General features: G+C 63.5%; 1 protein-coding gene across 1 annotated transcript in view; it reads right to left on the bottom strand.

The window, feature by feature from the left end:
- Positions 1–17654, bottom strand: part of RNF213 (ring finger protein 213) — an 82012-nt gene that overhangs the window by 3697 nt on the left and 60661 nt on the right. The window contains 19 exon segments of the mRNA XM_054708872.1: positions 209–304; positions 2796–2990; positions 3410–3689; positions 3821–4001; positions 4542–4625; positions 4900–5032; positions 5613–5864; positions 7701–7792; positions 8444–8624; positions 9326–9485; positions 10891–10985; positions 11538–11572; positions 12859–12940; positions 14099–14341; positions 14869–14979; positions 15720–15842; positions 16461–16651; positions 16794–17007; positions 17465–17576. Of these exon segments, the coding sequence (XP_054564847.1) occupies positions 209–304; positions 2796–2990; positions 3410–3689; positions 3821–4001; positions 4542–4625; positions 4900–5032; positions 5613–5864; positions 7701–7792; positions 8444–8624; positions 9326–9485; positions 10891–10985; positions 11538–11572; positions 12859–12940; positions 14099–14341; positions 14869–14979; positions 15720–15842; positions 16461–16651; positions 16794–17007; positions 17465–17576 (2860 nt within the window).

The following is a 17654-nucleotide window of genomic DNA, read 5'->3' as shown; positions in this document are numbered from 1 at the left end:
AGGGAGGAGGACGGGGAGGGAGGATGGGAAGGAAGGAGGACGGGGAGGGAGGAGGACGGGGAGGGAGGATGGGAAGGAAGGAGGACGGGGAGGGAGGAGGATGGGGAGGGAGGATGGGAAGGAAGGAGGACGGGGAGGGAGGAGGAAGGGGAGGGAGGCCGGGAGGGAGGCCGGAAAGGGAGCTGTGTGGCCAGGAGACGGGACTTACTTTCCGCAGGCGCAGCAGCTGCTCTGACTTGTGCGCAGAGAGGAGCTGCCAGAGCGCGATGACGTGGCGGAGCCGACACGGGTGCAGCTGCAGGGCCTGGGGAGGAGGGGGCTCAGGACGCGGCACTGAGATCCTGCCTGAGCGCATCCGGCTCCCTCCCCACCCCCACCGGCTCCAGTGCCCAGTCCCGCCTTTCCGCTCACACCCCCCTACCACCTGCTCCGTGTGCTCACACCCCCTACCACCTGCTCCGTGTGCTCACACCCCAACCACCTGCTCCATGTGCTCACACCCCAACCACCTGCTCCGTGTGCTCACACCCCAACCACCTGCTCCGTGTGCTCACACCCCCCACCTGCTCCGTGTGCTCACACCCCAACCACCTGCTCCGTGTGCTCACACCCCAACCACCTGCTCCGTGTGCTCACACCCCAACCACCTGCTCCGTGTGCTCACACCCCCCTACCACCTGCTCCGTGTGCTCACACCCCCCACCTGCTCCGTGTGCTCACACCCCCCTACCACCTGCTCCGTGTGCTCACACCCCCCACCTGCTCCGTGTGCTCACACCCCCCCCACCTGCTCCGTGTGCTCACACCCCCCACCATCTGCTCCGTGTGCTCACACCCCCTACCACCTGCTCCGTGTGCTCACACCCCAACCACCTGCTCCGTGTGCTCACACCCCCCTACCACCTGCTCCGTGTGCTCACACCCCAACCACCTGCTCCGTGTGCTCACAACCCAACCACCTGCTCCGTGTGCTCACACCCCCCTACCACCTGCTCCGTGTGCTCACACCCCCCACCTGCTCCGTGTGCTCACACCCCCTACCACCTGCTCCGTGTGCTCACACCCCCCCACCTGCTCCGTGTGCTCACACCCCCTACCACCTGCTCCGTGTGCTCACACCCCCCACCTGCTCCGTGTGCTCACACCCCCCACCTGCTCCGTGTGCTCACACCCCCCACCTGCTCCGTGTGCTCACACCCCCCTACCACCTGCTCCGTGTGCTCACACCCCCCACCTGCTCCGTGTGCTCACCCCCCCTACCACCTGCTCCGTGTGCTCACACCCCCCACCTGCTCCGTGTGCTCACACCCCCCCCACCTGCTCCGTGTGCTCACACCCCCTACCACCTGCTCCGTGTGCTCACACCCCCTACCACCTGCTCCGTGTGCTCACACCCCAACCACCTGCTCCGTGTGCTCACACCCCCCTACCACCTGCTCCGTGTGCTCACACCCCAACCACCTGCTCCGTGTGCTCACACCCCAACCACCTGCTCCGTGTGCTCACACCCCAACCACCTGCTCCGTGTGCTCACACCCCCCTACCACCTGCTCCGTGTGCTCACACCCCCTACCACCTGCTCCGTGTGCTCACACCCCAACCACCTGCTCCGTGTGCTCACACCCCCTACCACCTGCTCCGTGTGCTCACACCCCAACCACCTGCTCCGTGTGCTCACACCCCAACCACCTGCTCCGTGTGCTCACACCCCAACCACCTGCTCCGTGTGCTCACACCCCAACCACCTGCTCCGTGTGCTCACACCCCAACCACCTGCTCCGTGTGCTCACACCCCCCCACCTGCTCCGTGTGCTCACACCCCCCACCCGCTCCGTGTGCTCACACCCCCACCTGCTCCGTGTGCTCACACCCCCTACCACCTGCTCCGTGTGCTCACACCCCCCCACCCGCTCCGTGTGCTCACACCCCCCTACCACCTGCTCCGTGTGCTCACACCCCCCACCTGCTCCGTGTGCTCACACCCCCCCACCCGCTCCGTGTGCTCACACCCCCCACCTGCTCCGTGTGCTCACACCCCCCTACCACCTGCTCCGTGTGCTCACACCCCCCCACCCGCTCCGTGTGCTCACACCCCCCACCTGCTCCGTGTGCTCACACCCTCTACCACCTGCTCCGTGTGCTCACACCCCCCCACCACCTGCTCCGTGTGCTCACACCCCCCCACCCGCTCCGTGTGCTCACACCCCCCTACCACCTGCTCCGTGTGCTCACACCCCCCCACCCGCTCCGTGTGCTCACACCCTCCACCTGCTCCGTGTGCTCACACCCCCCCACCTGCTCCGTGTGCTCACACCCCCTCTACCACCTGCTCCGTGTGCTCACACCCCCCTACCACCTGCTCCGTGTGCTCACACCCCCCCACCCGCTCCGTGTGCTCACACCCCCCACCTGCTCCGTGTGCTCACACCCCCCTACCACCTGCTCCGTGTGCTCACACCCCCCCACCTGCTCCGTGTGCTCACACCCCCCACCTGCTCCGTGTGCTCACACCCACCACCTGCTCCGTGTGCTCACACCCCCCTACCACCTGCTTCGTGTGCTCACACCCCCCTACCACCTGCTCCGTGTGCTCACACCCCCCCACCCGCTCCGTGTGCTCACACCCCCCACCTGCTCCGTGTGCTCACACCCCCCTACCACCTGCTCCGTGTGCTCACACCCCCTACCACCTGCTCCGTGTGCTCACACCCCCCTACCACCTGCTCCGTGTGCTCACACCCCCCACCTGCTCCGTGTGCTCACACCCCCCACCTGCTCCGTGTGCTCACACCCACCTTGGCCACCTGCTCGGTCTGGTCGCCCATGCGCAGCTTGTCCTGCAGGTACACGTTCAGGTCCATGTCCGGGTCCTCGCCCGCTGTGCTCAGAAACCCCAGCGTGACTTCCACGAGGGACAGAGCTTCGCAGGCGTCGCTGTAGGACTGCAGCTGCCCGCCCAGGGTGCTGGCGGCCGCGTGGGGGAGGGGGCTCTGGAAACGGGAAGCAGCTCGGGGTTAGCCGGCTGACCTTCACGCCAAGGTCGCAGCCCGGGAGGGGCGCTGTGACCGTGCTCCTCAGGTCGGCTGTTTCCCAGACACAGGGGGGGCTCACCGGACCCTCACAGCCACTTGTGAGGCTGTGCACACGGCCCCACGCACACGCCACACATGCATACACTCAACACACCCACACAATGCAGTCAACACGCACATGCCACACACTCAAATGCACACGCCACACACATACTCAACACATGCATGCACACATACTCCTCACATGCACACACATGCATACATACTCAACACACACATGCCACACACTTCTCTGGCCTTCCGCATGGGCACACAGGTAGGAGTGTGGGAGCCCATGTGAGGGGAGCCCGGAGACGGAGCGGCGGCCGGCGGCTCACCTGGGGCATCCTGCTCCTGATGGCGGCGAAGAGGTGCTCGTAGTTCCAGTCGCGCCGGTACACCAGCGTGGGCAGGCCCCTGAGGCTGAGCCGGGGTTTGCCCTGGAGGAAGCGGCCGGCGAGCTGGCGCTGGATCCGCTCCAGGTCCAGCTCGTGCAGGCTCTCGCCGCCCTGCGCCACCTGGTACTGGCAGTTGGCGAGGATCAGCGGCATCAGGTCCCGCTCCACCTCGTAGCTGATGACGTGCAGGTCGGCCACCTCGGAGGCGTCCACGGAGTAGCTGCGGAGGGGACGCGGCCTCGGGCGGTCAGCACCGGCCCAGGACGCGGCCCCAGCCGAGCGGAGGACACGGCACACAGGCCTGCCGGGCTGAGCCGCCTCCCTGGGCCGAGAGGGCGGCCGGGCGCTCACCTGGGCTCCTCCTCGGAGAGCCGCTCCACCGCGGAGACCATGTCGTTGTGCAGGCCGATCAGGTAGCTGACCAGGGCGGTGGCGCAGAGGCCCAGGCCCTGGCGACGCGGCAGGATGACCTCGAACTCCGCGTCCAGGTCCAGGTCGGCGCGGCAGTAGTCTGCAGGCAGCTTGATCTCGCCTTTAAGGACAGGGCTGTTCTCCGGCAGCCGCTCCAGCTGCTTCCCGCAGGGCATCTGCCCAGCACGGATGCCCAGCCGCTCAGGGCCCCTCCCGTTCTCCAGGTGCCGCCGCCCCGGGGCCCCCAGCACCCTTGTTTCCACCTGGACAGACCCAGGAGGACCCAGCAGGGGTTTTATTTCATTTACTGGAGGCCGGCGCACGGCCCTCAGCGTGGCCTGCAGGGATCGAGCCCCAACTGGCAGCCCACGCCGCCTGCCGCTCCGCTCATCCCAGCCCTGCGGCGCCTGCTGCGGGCTTGCGCTCAGTCAGCCCTGATCCGGAAAGGCTCGCGGCCACAGTGATGGTGCTCGCCAGCCGTGAGCCCTGCGTCTGGCACCCACTGGTCAGTTGAGCGGGGCTCCCCCTGTGGGAGTGCACTGACCACCAGGGGGCAGCTCCTGCGTTGAGCGCCTTGCCCCCTGGTGGTCAGTGTGCATCACAGCGACCGGTCATTCGGGTGCTCAGCTTCTATACGTATAGAAGGGGAGCGCGCACTCACCCTGGGTCTCCAGCGACCTCCTCAGCTTGTTCCACGTGAACAGAAACCGTGTGACCCGGCTGTGGAGCAGCTGCTTCAGGCCCCCTGCCGAACACGCCCGTGCAGGTCAGACCCACCCGGCCGTGCGCCCCCCGCACACCCATGGCCCAACGCGGCCCAAGCGCCGTGCGAGCGCCCTGGCCGAGTGCCGGGGGCTGAGCGAGGCTGCCGCCACGCCTCCACCGTGTCCCGGGTTCACGGCAGCCCCGAGACCAGCGCCCGGTGGCCCCGAGCAGCCCGACCCTCCCCTGCCCCCAGCTGGAGTGATCCTCGAGCCACCAAACAGGCGTCCTGACCTCCTGTGACAGCCAAGTCCTACCTGAGCCGTGGCTGTCAATGAAGCCTCGGATGGACTGGAACTCAGCTTCCGGAACATTCTGGAACCATTTCACCAGGTCCCTCTGCAGGGCCAGGATCTCAGGCAAGAACTTCACGAGTCTCAGCTCTGCCTCCTGGGGAGGGAAGGCCGTCCGTCTGTCAATCTCTCACCTGCCCAGAAAGTGCCGGGGGGCGGGGCCGGGAGGAGGTGCTGGCTCAGGGCCAGTGTCTGTCTCCCTCTGGCCAGCCTGGCTTTGGTTGTTAATCTCGCAGGAGGACACTGTTCCACTGATTTTTATTTTTTAATTCTTAACCATATTTTTATTGATTTCAGAAAGGAAGAAAGAGGGAGAGAGAGAGAAACAGCAATGATGAGAGAGAACCACTGATGGGCTGCCTCGTGCACGCCCCACACTGGGGATCGTGACCTCCTGGTTCATAGGTTGACGTTCAACCTGCGCCCGCTGACCGGACTTCATTGGATTTTAGAGAGAGAGGAAGGCAGGGGGGTGGGGGGAGAAAACAAGCCCCTCGATGTGAGAGATACAACTGTTTCGCAGCCCCCCCCCCCCCCCCCCCCCCCCCCCCCCCCGCATCCTGAGCTGCAGACAGTGGGGCCGGGATCCACCGGGAAGCAGGGTGCCCACGGCCCCCTCAGGGAAGAGCAGGCTGGAGGGGCCGGGGGAGGGGCCGGGGCGTCCCCGCCAGGCGCACCTTCTGCAGGAACCTCCAGAGGACAGGCACGCTCTCCCGGCCGTTCTTCTGCTCCACCACGTGCCGCAGGTGCTCCACGGAGAGCCTGGCGCGGCAGCTCCACGCCCGCGAGCAGTGGAGCGCGCTGGCCCGGGGCACGCGGCGCAGGAAGGCCGCCGGGTCCCCCAGCACGATCCTGGCCACGGGGTCGGAGCTGATGCGCTCGTCCCGGCTGATGAGTCCGTTCACCTCCAGGAGGGTTTTATCCAGACGCTGCGGGCAGGACAGGTGCTGGGTGTGAGGGCCACCGCGGGGCTGGGGCGCCATGGATCAGGGCGTCTGAACTGCTCATTTTACTTGTTTGTTGGGGAATCCTCACCCGAGGGTATGTTTTTCCATTGAAAGTGGAAGGGAGGGAGGGAGGGAGGGAGGGGAAGGGAGGAGAGAGAGAGAGAGAGAGAGGGAGGGAGGGAACCGTCGATGTGAGAGACACACATCAATTGGTTGCCTCCCGCATAGCTCCGGCCAGGGCCTGGGATCAAGCCTGCAACCGAGGTCCGTGTCCTCGACCAGAATGGAACCTAAGACCCTTCAGTCCAGGGCTGACGCTCTATCCACTGGGCCACACCAGCCAGGGCCAACCCACTCACTTTACACTCACCAACTAGCCACGTTGCTAGCTTTCACACTCGTTCTGTAGGGTCACGGCTCCCCGATGGCACGAGGCTCAGGCCTGCATCTCCCTCCCGCCCTGCTCCTCGCTGATACTCATTCCCTGACGGGCTCTGCTGCTCCCGGGCACCCTGGTCTGACCGAGGACAGCTGACTGCGGCTATGGGGCACCTGGTCTGACCGAGGACAGCTGACTGACTGCGGCCACGGGCACCTGGTCTGACCGAGGACAGCTGACTGACTGCGGCCACGGGGCACCTGGTCTGACCGAGGACAGCTGACTGACTGCGGCTACGGGCACCTGGTCTGACCGAGGACAGCTGACTGACTGCGGCTATGGGGCACCTGGTCTGACCGAGGACAGCTGACTGACTGCGGCTATGGGGCACCTGGTCTGACCGAGGACAGCTGACTGACTGCGGCTACGGGCACCTGGTCTGACCGAGGACAGCTGACTGACTGCGGCCACGGGGCACCTGATCTGACCGAGGACAGCTGACTGCGGCTATGGGGCACCTGGTCTGACCGAGGACAGCTGACTGACTGCGGCCACGGGCACCTGGTCTGACCGAGGACAGCTGACTGACTGAGGCTATGGGGCACCTGGTCTGACCGAGGACAGCTGACTGACTGAGGCTATGGGGCACCTGGTCTGACCGAGGACAGCTGACTGACTGCGGCCACGGGCACCTGGTCTGACCGAGGACAGCTGACTGACTGCGGCTATGGGGCACCTGGTCTGACCGAGGACAGCTGACTGACTGAGGCTATGGGGCACCTGGTCTGACCGAGGACAGCTGACTGACTGCGGCCACGGGGCACCTGATCTGACCGAGGACAGCTGACTGACTGAGGCTATGGGGCACCTGGTCTGACCGAGGACAGCTGACTGACTGAGGCTATGGGGCACCTGGTCTGACCGAGGACAGCTGACTGACTGCGGCCACGGGGCACCTGGTCTGACCGAGGACAGCTGACTGACTGCGGCTATGGGGCACCTGGTCTGACCGAGGACAGCTGACTGACTGCGGCCACGGGGCACCTGGTCTGACCAAGGACAGCTGACTGACTGCGGCTATGGGGCACCTGGTCTGACCGAGGACAGCTGACTGACTGCGGCCACGGGCACCTGGTCTGACCGAGGACAGCTGACTGACTGCGGCTACGGGACGGGGGGTGGGTCTGTGTGGGGGCCTCTCGCTCCCACCATCTGCTGGGAAGTGAAACGGAGAGGAACCTGGGCTCCAGCCACTCCTCCACCTGCCGCACCCGCGGCCTTGGGGGAGCGGTCAGGACGGCGGGCGGGGTGGCCGGGGCCGGCACAGCTGGGTCTGAGCTGGGTCAGGGCTCCGGTGCCTTTGCTAAGGCGCGTGGGCCGAGCCCCAGCCGCTTCAGGATGACCCCCCACCCCCCAGGGGGCTGCGGCCCCTCACCCACCTCCAGTTCAGGCAGCACGAGGGCCTGCAGCAGCTTTTCCCAGGAGTTCCTCTTCTCTTTGGTCGACAAGACGGCATCGAAGCTGAAAGACCCTACGAGAAGCGCGTGTGGGTCCCCGGCACCAGGCACAGCCGTCCCCTCACCGTGAGCCCCGCCAGCGTCCACCCGAGCGTCGCCCCCTTTTGAGGGGACGGGAGTGGGCATCTTCTCCTAAACCAACCCGAGGATTTAAAAATGGCTCCTGCCGCCCGGAGGTCACGGGTCGATTCCCGTCAGGGCCCAGGCCCAGGATGCGGGCTCCGTCCCCAGTGAGGGGCGTGCAGGAGGCAGCTGGTCCATGATCCTCTCTCATCATGGATGTTTCTCTCTCTCTCCCTCTCCCTTCCTCTCTGACATCAACGAAAGTATTTGAAAAATGTCTCCTGCTACCCCGCCCCCATATGTTCTCTGTGAAAATGCTCCAACCTCTGACACTGGAGACGGCAAAGCCGCCCACACACCTCTGCGCACCCAGCGGGAGCTCGGAAGGGACACAACGGGCAGGCACACCGCCCGTCTGCCAGCTGGGGCGCCGCACCCATCGCCACCGTCTGTCTCCCAGGCTCCATGCTCTGCGGCTGTGCCCGGGCCCCCCACCCCCACCCCCCTCACCCCCACCTCCCACCCTCACCACCCCCCACCCCCCGGCCACCCACCCACCCTACACCCCCACCCCCTACCGGCGCCCTCGCCCCAGCCCTTACTCTGGCCGGAGAGGGGGTGCTGCTCCCTGAGCAGGACCCCCAGCACCAGGTGCACCACCTGGACCGTGTCGTCCGCGCTCTTGCCCAGCGTCCGCATCAGCTGCCGCAGGTCCCTCTGGAGGTGCAGCTGCAGGAAGGCGCCCGGGTCCCTCACCGCGGGCTTGATGATGCCGGTCAGCGCCTGGGCGGGCGGGACAGCGCGTCAGAGGGCGTGTGCGAGGCCAGGAGGCGGCTCTCCCAGCGGAGGCGGAGGCGGAGCGGAGGAGCCCACGGGGCCTCGGGATCGCGGGAGGGAAACAGGGCTCCTGGGAGCCCGGAGCCCATCTCTGCTCTCGTGGCTCAGGAACTCCGAGGGAAGGCTGCTCTGCCCCCGAGCCACGGCCCTGACACGGGAGGACGGGCGAGTGCGGCGGCCTCTCCACGCCCAGGTGTGCACAGAGTCGGGCATTGAAAATGGACTTGACAGCCCGGCCAGCGTGGCTCAGTGGTTGAGCGTCGACCTATGACCCAGGAGGTCAGGGTTTGATTCCTGGTCAGGGCACAGGCCCAGGTTGCGGGCTCCATCCCCATGGCGGCGGGGGTGGGGCGCGTGCAGGAGGCGGCCGCTCCAGGGTTCTCTCTGGTCAGTGATGTCTCTCCCGCTCCCTCAAACCAATAAAACATGAAAACTAAAACGGACTTGACAAAGGCTGGTGGGCACTCCCCCACCCCGCCAGGTGCCGCGGGGGAGGGGAGCGAGGGGTAAGCTCCGTGTCACCTGGGGACTCTGTGGGAAGACAAATCTGAAACGCACGGAGGGGGGGGGGGGCGGGGGGGAGGGCCCTGGGGGGCAGCCGGCGCCCACGCCCAGCACCAGGTCAGAGCTGGCAGCCCCACACGTACCTGGGGGCTGAGGGCCGCTCCCCAGAGCATCGCCAGGTGAGTGAGGAGCCGGGCGAGAAGGAAGGCCGCGGGAGCCAGCTCTCGGTCAGACACCACCGCCTCGTCCCCGGGGGGCGGGCTTCCCAGCACGTGGCCCGTCTGCGTCCTGTCCACCTCGTGTCTGGAAAGAGCAGGAGAGGCCAGATGAGGGCGGAGGTCATCTCTTCCCAGATGGGGGCACCCAGGTCCCAGGGGCCCCAAGGCCAGGCTCCCGTTTGGGGAGAAAATAACATTAAAAGCACTTTTTTCTTCAGAGCCCAGGAGATCTTCCCAAGAGTCTTTTTTTCTTCATTTCTTTTTTGTTTAATTGTATTTTTATTGATTTCAGAGAGGAAAGGAGAGGGAGAGAGAGATAGAAAAGCAATGAGAGAGAATCACTGATCGGCTGCCTCCTACACGCCCCCCACTGGGGATCGAGCCACGCCGGCCAGGCCAGAGTCTTTTTCTTTCTAGAACGACCCTCCTGGCTGACCCGGGACCCACAACCTTCTCCGGGAAAAGTGGCTGAAGAAAGCAGCATTCGGTGCCATCCCCCGGGCCACGAGTCAGGCCGGCCGGCCCTGCTTCTCCCGCTGCAATCCCGGGGGGACAGAAGGCTCAGGACAGCCAGCCCCCGGGGCAGCCGACATCGGCCCGGGACACGGGCACAGTGGCCTCCTTTTCCCCAGTCAACGACTGGGACCAAGGTCAGGCGAAGGAGTCCCGGCCACGCCCAGGGCGCAGGTGCGGCGTGATGGACCTGTCCAGGTGCCTAAAATACAGGGTGTCCCCACAATGTACACGTGCTGTAACAGCGGGAGCTCGGGCGGTGTTTCTTTCTTTTCAGATTTGACCCATTGGAATGAACAATTACTCAAAGTGGGCGTTGACCTATGACCCAGGAGGTCACAGTTCCATTCCTGCTCAGGGCACATGCCCACGTTGTGGGCTTGGTCTTCACCAGAGGGCGTGCAGGAGGCAGCCGGTCCATGATTCTCTCTCATCACTGATGTTTCTCTCTCTCTCCTGCTCCCTTCCTCTCTGAAACCAATAAAAGTATATTAAAAAGTTATTCAAAGTGTGTATGCATGTTTGAGGGACACATAATAGTACTCATCCCTATGAAAGCCTGTTGGTGGTTCTAGGCCAGTGGTCGGCAAACTCATTAGTCCGCAGAGCCAAACATCAACAGGACAACGATTGAAATTTCTTTGGAGAGTCAAATTTTTTAAACTTAAACTTCTTCTAACGCCACTTCTTCAAAATAGCCCAGGCCGTGGTATTTTGTGGAAGAGCCACACTCAAGGGGCCAAAGAGCCGCATGTGGCTCGCGAGCCGCAGTTTGCCGACCACGGTTCTAGGACATTCTGATGGTTTGTGGCCAATGGCAGCTCTGGCACGTCCACGTGGTACGACCACAGGCCGTGGCCCGATGCCCACCCGGTCACTGACCCACGTTTCATGTTGAGGGTCAGCTTATCGGGTGGGAGAGAAACAGCCCTCGGCCGGGGGGAGGGGGAGCAGCGAGAAGGAACAGCCTTACGTACTGGACGTCCGTGAATCCTTGGTTGGGCTTGTGGTCCTGCCCTCCTACGGGTGCGCCGCAGTCCACGCAGACGCTCTGCTGCATGGGCAGGCCGCACTGGAAAGAGGGGGGCGTCAGCTCAGGGCGCGGGTGTCACGGGAAGGGGGCGGTGCGGACGGGGCGACTCAGCACCGGGGGCTCAGAGCTATGCGTCTCTCTCCTCCTCCAGGCCCCTCTCTGCCGGTCTATCCGCTCTGGGCTAGTAATCGGCTTCTGAGCCGGTCACCGCTTTGCCGTCCCGTGTCCCTGAGCCCACACTGGGGCCACGGAGGTGGCTGGTGGTGGTTCCTAACCACAGCCATGCTGTCTCCCAGGGACCATGGCATCTCTGGGTGCCGCACCGCAGAGACAGGGTGCTCTTGGCAGCTGGAGCCGGGGCCAAGGATGCTGCCCAGGATGGCCCCCGTAAAGACGTGCACAAGGTGCCGAGCTGGAGCCCGGCTGGACTCCCTCAGCTCCATGCAGATGTTCGGGAGCGGCTGGGACAGCCCTCAGAGGCGCCTGTTCCCCTGGGAGTTCAAGACCCCGCTCCTCCTTCTCCATGTCCCCCAGACCCAAAGGAACATGCCTTTTGAGCCCCCCAAACCCTGTCCCAACACCCAGTCTCACCTCCCCGACAGCGCACAGGTGGCCTCTGGGACACGCTGTGGGAAGAAGAACAGGCCCCGTGTTGGCCGGCGAGGTTTCCCGCGGACTAACCGTCCTCCCGGCCTGACCCCCACAGGAGGGCGGGCGTTGGCTGCGTGGGAAAGCCACTCAGAGCAGAATTCTCCGGAGCAGGAGATGCCAACTCCACACTGAGCCAGGGCCGCTCGGGAGGCAGGCGGGCAGCGCTTTCCATGCGCTGATCTCTCTGATCCGGTTCTCTGCCCTGAGCACACTTTCCACCAGCTTGGGAACTAGTTTAAAGGCATTAGTCACTCAGCCCAGTGGTTGAGCGCCGACCTATGAGCATCGAGGTCATGGTTTGATTCCCGGTCAGGGCACAGGCCCAGGTTGCGGGCTCCATCCCCAGTGAGTGGTGTGCAGGAGGCAGCTGAGCGATGATTCTCTCTCATCACTGATGTTTCTATCTCTCTCTCCCTTCCTCTCTGAAATCAATAAACATACATTTTTAAAAGATAAATAAAAGGTGTAGAGAGCACCTGGGAAAGGCTCCTGAGCTGATTGTCATCTGAATTCAGTGGTGTCTGGCAGAGCCATGCCCTGGAAACATACCTTGCCAGAGGCAGGTGTGTTGTCAGCCTAACCTTTAGCTCAGGCGCCAGGGAGTGGGTTTCATTATCTAAGTTCAGCCAGGCGCCAGGAACGGACGCAATTATCTGGGCCCAGCCAGGAGTGACGATTACAAAGAAGCCTCAAGAATGAAGAATTACAGCTTGATCTTTAACCAGGATTTCACATAAGTTCCTTTATCTTAAACTTTAGTAAAACTTCCTGGTATCATATTGTATAAAATAAATGCGCTGTGCTGGCTCTGGGTTACTGTCTCTCCATCAGAGGGACAGCTGTCCCACCCGGCCCTAGCTTTTCCCTTCTGTCTCTGTGTCTGTCTCTTTCTTTCATTTTCTCAATCCCCAGCTGCCCCTACTCAGGATTTGTGACTGCCCTCTAGCCCCGCTGGACGCGGTAAAAGAGAGAATACTTATAAAAAGGGTTATTTACTCAGGGCCCCGTAGACTTTACATAAAGTCATGGGCTATACTGTTCTGTCTCCCAGTTTCATCTTCCTAAAAGTACTGTCTTAGGGCCCGACGCCGGGCTGCGTTGTGGCTGAGCCTCGGGCACGGCTCCCAGTCCCCTGCTCCCAGGCGGCATGATCTGGGGGCACCGACCACATGGACCCCTGCTCAGCCAGCGAACGGCTCGCGTGGCACCAGGAAGCTCGTCAGAGCGCAGAGGACGGGACCGTTCAGACAGTGACACGTACTGTACCAGCGGACAGCCTCCAGCCCCTGCCAGCGCCGGGCCTGTGCCAGCATGTCCTCGGGCATCGTCGGGAGGAACGCCCTCTAAAACACAAAGAAGCAGAGCCGGCTTCAGACGCAGGCAGGAGGCCTGGCTTCCCCTCTCGTGGGTCTCCGGAGCTGTCTGTGCAGAAATGTAACAGCTCTCGCCCTGGCTAGTTTGGCTCAGTGGGTAGAGCGTCGGCCTGTGGACTGAAGGGTCCTGGGTTTGATTCCTCGTCAGGGCACATGCCTCAAACCCCAGTAGGGGGGTGCAAAGGAGGCAGCCGATCAGTGATTCTCTCTCATCATTGATGTTGTTTTTTTTTTTAATAAAGTTTTATTTATTTATTATTGTTATTTTTAAATCCTCACCCAAGGATATTTTTCCATTGATTTTTAGAGAGAGTGGAAGAGAGAGGGAAAGACAGAGAAACATCCATGTGAAAGGACCACATTGATTGGTTGCCTCCTGCCAGGGCCCGGGCTGGGGAGAAGCCTGCTACTGAGGAACATGCCCTCGACTGGACGTGAACCTGGACCCTTCAGTCCACAGGCCGACACTCGATCCACTTTTGGTCGCCAACCTTTCAGACCTCACGGACCAATGGCTGGTGACCGCTGGGCTAGGGCATCATGGATGTTTCTCTCTCTCCTTTTCCCTTCCTCTCTGAAATCAATAAAAACGTATTTAAAAATATCCTATATAATAAAAGCCTACTATGCAAATTGACCGAATGGCGGAACAACCGGTTGCTATGACACACACTGACCACCAGGGGGAAGACACTCAATGTAAGAGCTGCCTGCAGGCCCCAGGCCACCCCACAGAGGGAAGAGACCAGCAGAGGCGGGGTTGGCCAGTAGGTGGTGTCAGGCTACCAAGGCAGGTGCCAGCGGGGGCCCCCCAATCACCCCGCTAGTCACCCCACAGGTTGGTCTTGATTGCCGGCCAGGCCTAGGACCCTACCTGTGCACAAATTTCACGCACCAGGCCTCTAGTATATATATGTTAAAAAGAAAAAGGCAACTAACAGCTCTCCATGGCAACAGAGGGCGAGGCCTGATTCTCCCCACATTGTGGACGCAGGGATGGGGTGAGACGCAGGCCAGTGGGGACCAAGGACACAACTGGGTTCAACAGTCCCCTGCACAGACCGGGTGCGTGGGCGGTCTGCGTGGCAGCCCCGTGGACCCAGCCGCACAGGCTGGGGGCAATCTTACCGCCATGGTGGCAGGGGAGAAGGCCAAGTTCCTCAGGGGCTCCAAGACCCTGTGCTGCCCGCAGAGGAGGGTGGCAGCGGCGTGGACGGCCAGCTCGGTCACCGTGCCAGCCAGGCCGCCGTCTCCGGGCCCCGCGGTCCTCAGCAGCGGCAGAGCGTTGGTCACAAGGGCTGTGGCAAAAGGTCTCACGTCTGAGGACAGGGTCTGGCTTTCTTCGATGTACTTGCACAGGGCCTCGCGTTGCTGACGGGAGAACGGGGTTCACCGTTAAAACACGAGGAGGAGCACGCCGTGTGCCTGAAGGTTTGCTCTGCAGACACGCCGCCATCTTAACAGCACACGCCTACCGGCCCAAGCGCGTACCTTCTTGCCCGAGTTGTAGCTGCAATTCTAACAGCTTTGGGGAGAACAGAAAGCAGCCCCCCACCCCCGTATGAGAGGGTGAGCCCCCCAGGGCATGCTTTGTGATAGTGACTTTTTGTTGTAGTTAATCTGCAAGTGAGGATACTTTTCCCGCTGATTTTTAGAGAGAATGGAAGAGAGGGTGGGAGGATGGGGGGGGGGGCGGAGAGGAGAGAGCGGAAGGAGAGACGCCATGTGAGAGAGACGCATTGACTGGCTGCCTCCTGCACACGCCCCCTGGGGCCAAGGAATGAACTGCAGCCCGGGGGCGGGATCCAGCCTGTGACACAGCCAGGGCGTGTCTGTGACGGTCACTCGGTCCCCTCTGAACCCTGGGGCCGCGCCCCAGCCCCGAGGCTGGCACTCACCTCCGGCTTGGGGTGCAGGTGGGCGTTGCGGGCCTGGTACAGCACGGCCACCTCGCGGAAGAGCGCCAGCAGCAGGTACGCGGCCTGGTGAGACTGGGAGCCCCTGCAGGCCTGGGGCGAGGAGGGCAGGGAGGCTGGGCAGCGCAGTCAGCGCCACCCCGGGCCCCCACCACGAGGGGCAGGGAGACTCCCCGAGACCCTGCAGCCTGCACCTGAGGGGCCACCTCAGGGTGACAACGCCCAGGCCGCGAGCTCCGTCAGTCGCTAAGCTCCGTGCGCATGTGCCAGAGGCTTCGTGACGGAACCCATCACCATCGTCCCTTCTCCCGACGTCATGGTCCCCAAAACTCGCCCCAAGCCCAGGAAGGGCCCCCTCTTTCCCTGGCTTGACGCCGGGGTGCACGGGGCCCACAAAGGAAGCCCAGAACACCTTTAAGACCAGATTCCAGACCAGCTGGCGGGGCTCAGGGGTTGAGCATCGACCAGGGGGTCACAGTTTGATTCCCAGTCAGGGCACAGGCCCGGGCTGTGGGCTCGAACCCCAGTGTTGGGCGTGCAGGAGACAGCTGATCAACGATTCTCTCTCATTATTAATGTTTTTATCTCTCTCCCTCTCCCTTCCTCTCTGAGATCAATAAAAACATATTAAAAATTAAAAAAATATATAAAGACGAGATTCCAAAAACCTGCATGGCTCTCACCCTAAGCAGCGAGGGCCAGGGGCACCACGGTCAGCACCCGTAGGACTGACTCCTCACAGACGCCGGCACCACCCCCCCGCCCTCCCCCCCCCCCGCCACACACACCCCCTCCCCTGCCACGTCCCATGTAACCAGGACAGGCCGTCCTACCTCCAGGGCGGCCGTGATGGCTGGGGGCTTGCACTCCAGGACAGCCTTGCCCACCGCGTCGCGGACGGCCTTGTACTCCAGCCCGTGCACCAGGTAGCGGTCCATCTGGCCCCGAAGGTCCTCCTGCAACCCCGGGAGCACAGGGTTCGCCACGGTGCGGGGGCGGGGGGGCGGGGGGAGGTTCAGCAGAGAGCCGTGTGTGTGTGGGCACGAAGCAGGTCATCAGTGCAGGTTCAGGGGCGCAGAGCTGGGGTTCCGGGTTGGCTCCAGGCAGCAGTGCAGGGCTGGGTGCACGGAGGGGGGTGTGGGGCGAGGAGGCGCCCCCTCACAGCAGCACCGACAGTAAGAACAGCCAGGGTCCTAGCGCCACTTTCTAACCAGGGACAGCGAGGGCGTGTCCGTTTCTACGCACGGGACCGGACACGTTGAGGCCCCGAGGCCCACGTGGCTTCTGGGCTCCGGCCGAGGGCAGCGAGGCCTCACCCACAAGCGCAGGAATGTCGCTGCCCAGGAGGCAATGCCCGGAGCCTTCCCCGGCTCTCCCCGCGCTGCGTCCACACCCTCACCCGAGGGCATTCTCCCGTGGGAGGGAGGAGGGGGAGAGAGACCGATGTGCAGAGCCAGCGACTGGCTGCCTGAACCAGCTTTGCGGGACGGCGACGAGCAGCCGCGGGCCTTTCCCTGAGGGAGGGGGCGGCGGGCGAGACACGTGCCCGGAGGTGTGGCCCACCCGCTCCTCACCTGCTGCGCCAGGACCTCCTGGGGGAACACCCACTGGGCGGGGTGGCCGGGCCGCAGGAAGCTCTGCACGAACTCCATGCCCTGGCGGCTCGCGAGCCTGCGCACCAGGTACACGCGGTACCAGTCGTTCCCGCTCTGCGTGCAGAAGCGCTCCACCTGCTGCAGGAACTGCCGCCGCGCCTCGGCCGGCTCTGCGGGTCACGGAGAGCGCGGTCAGCGCCGGGCTGAGGGCATCGCAGCCCCGTCCTCGGCCTGGGCAGACCCCGAGGGCCTGGGCCCCGACTGCCTAGTCCTGGGGTTCTGAGCCGCGGGGAGGAAGGACGGGGGACTTGCCTGAGCCTCCCTGCAGCTCGGAGAGGACCTCGCAGGCCTGGTCCAGGCAGAGGCGGATCCGGGCCATCTCCTGCAGGTACTCCACCGAGGCCTCCAGGGCGGGGTCCCCGCGGCGCCCCCTGAGCAGACACGCCCCGAGGAACCGGCCGTCCTCCCGGAGGCACGTGGCCTCGTCCCGGGCGGGGAGTGCGCTGTTCCTCTCCTGGATCGAGTCCTGGGGGCGGACGGGAAAGGGCGGGCTCTGCTGTTTCCTTCCCTGTGATCGTCACTCGAGGGCATGTTTCCCGTGGATTTCCAGGGTGAACGGGAGGCAGGAGGGCCACCGGCAGAGAGAGAAACATCCAGTGGTTGCCTCCGATCCCAGCCCTGGCCGGGGTATGTACATCTATATATATACATGTATATGCATTTATAGACTGATGGATTTATTTATAGATTGATGGATTTATAAATAAATCTACATGTATATATAGATGTACATGCCCCGGCCAGGGCTGGGATCGAAGCTGCAACCCAGGTCCATGCCCTTGGCCAGAATCGAACCACGACCCTTGGGTGCCTGAGCTCTAACCACTGGGCTAGGAACCCTTCTGCTCATTTCACTGACGAAAAGGGCGTTGGAAGGGTTTTCAGAAGCGGGGGTCTGGGAACGAGACGCGGCCGCGGCTCACCTCCAGGCAGCTGCTGAAGAGCACGTACAGCTCCGTCTTGTCCTTGGCCAGGAACGGCTTCCGCTCCAGCAGGGACAGGTAGTCCTGGATGTAGTCCTTCACCTCCGGGAAGCTGCGGGGAGAGGCCGCCCCTGCCCACTCAGCCCCAAATTCCAAGAGGGACAGCGTGGGGGGGGGGGGTGTCCCGGTC

This window comes from Eptesicus fuscus, chromosome 20, assembly GCF_027574615.1.
Source record: "Eptesicus fuscus isolate TK198812 chromosome 20, DD_ASM_mEF_20220401, whole genome shotgun sequence".
NCBI classification, from domain to species: Eukaryota; Metazoa; Chordata; class Mammalia; order Chiroptera; family Vespertilionidae; genus Eptesicus; species Eptesicus fuscus.
This window is presented reverse-complemented; position numbering and strand designations above follow the sequence as displayed.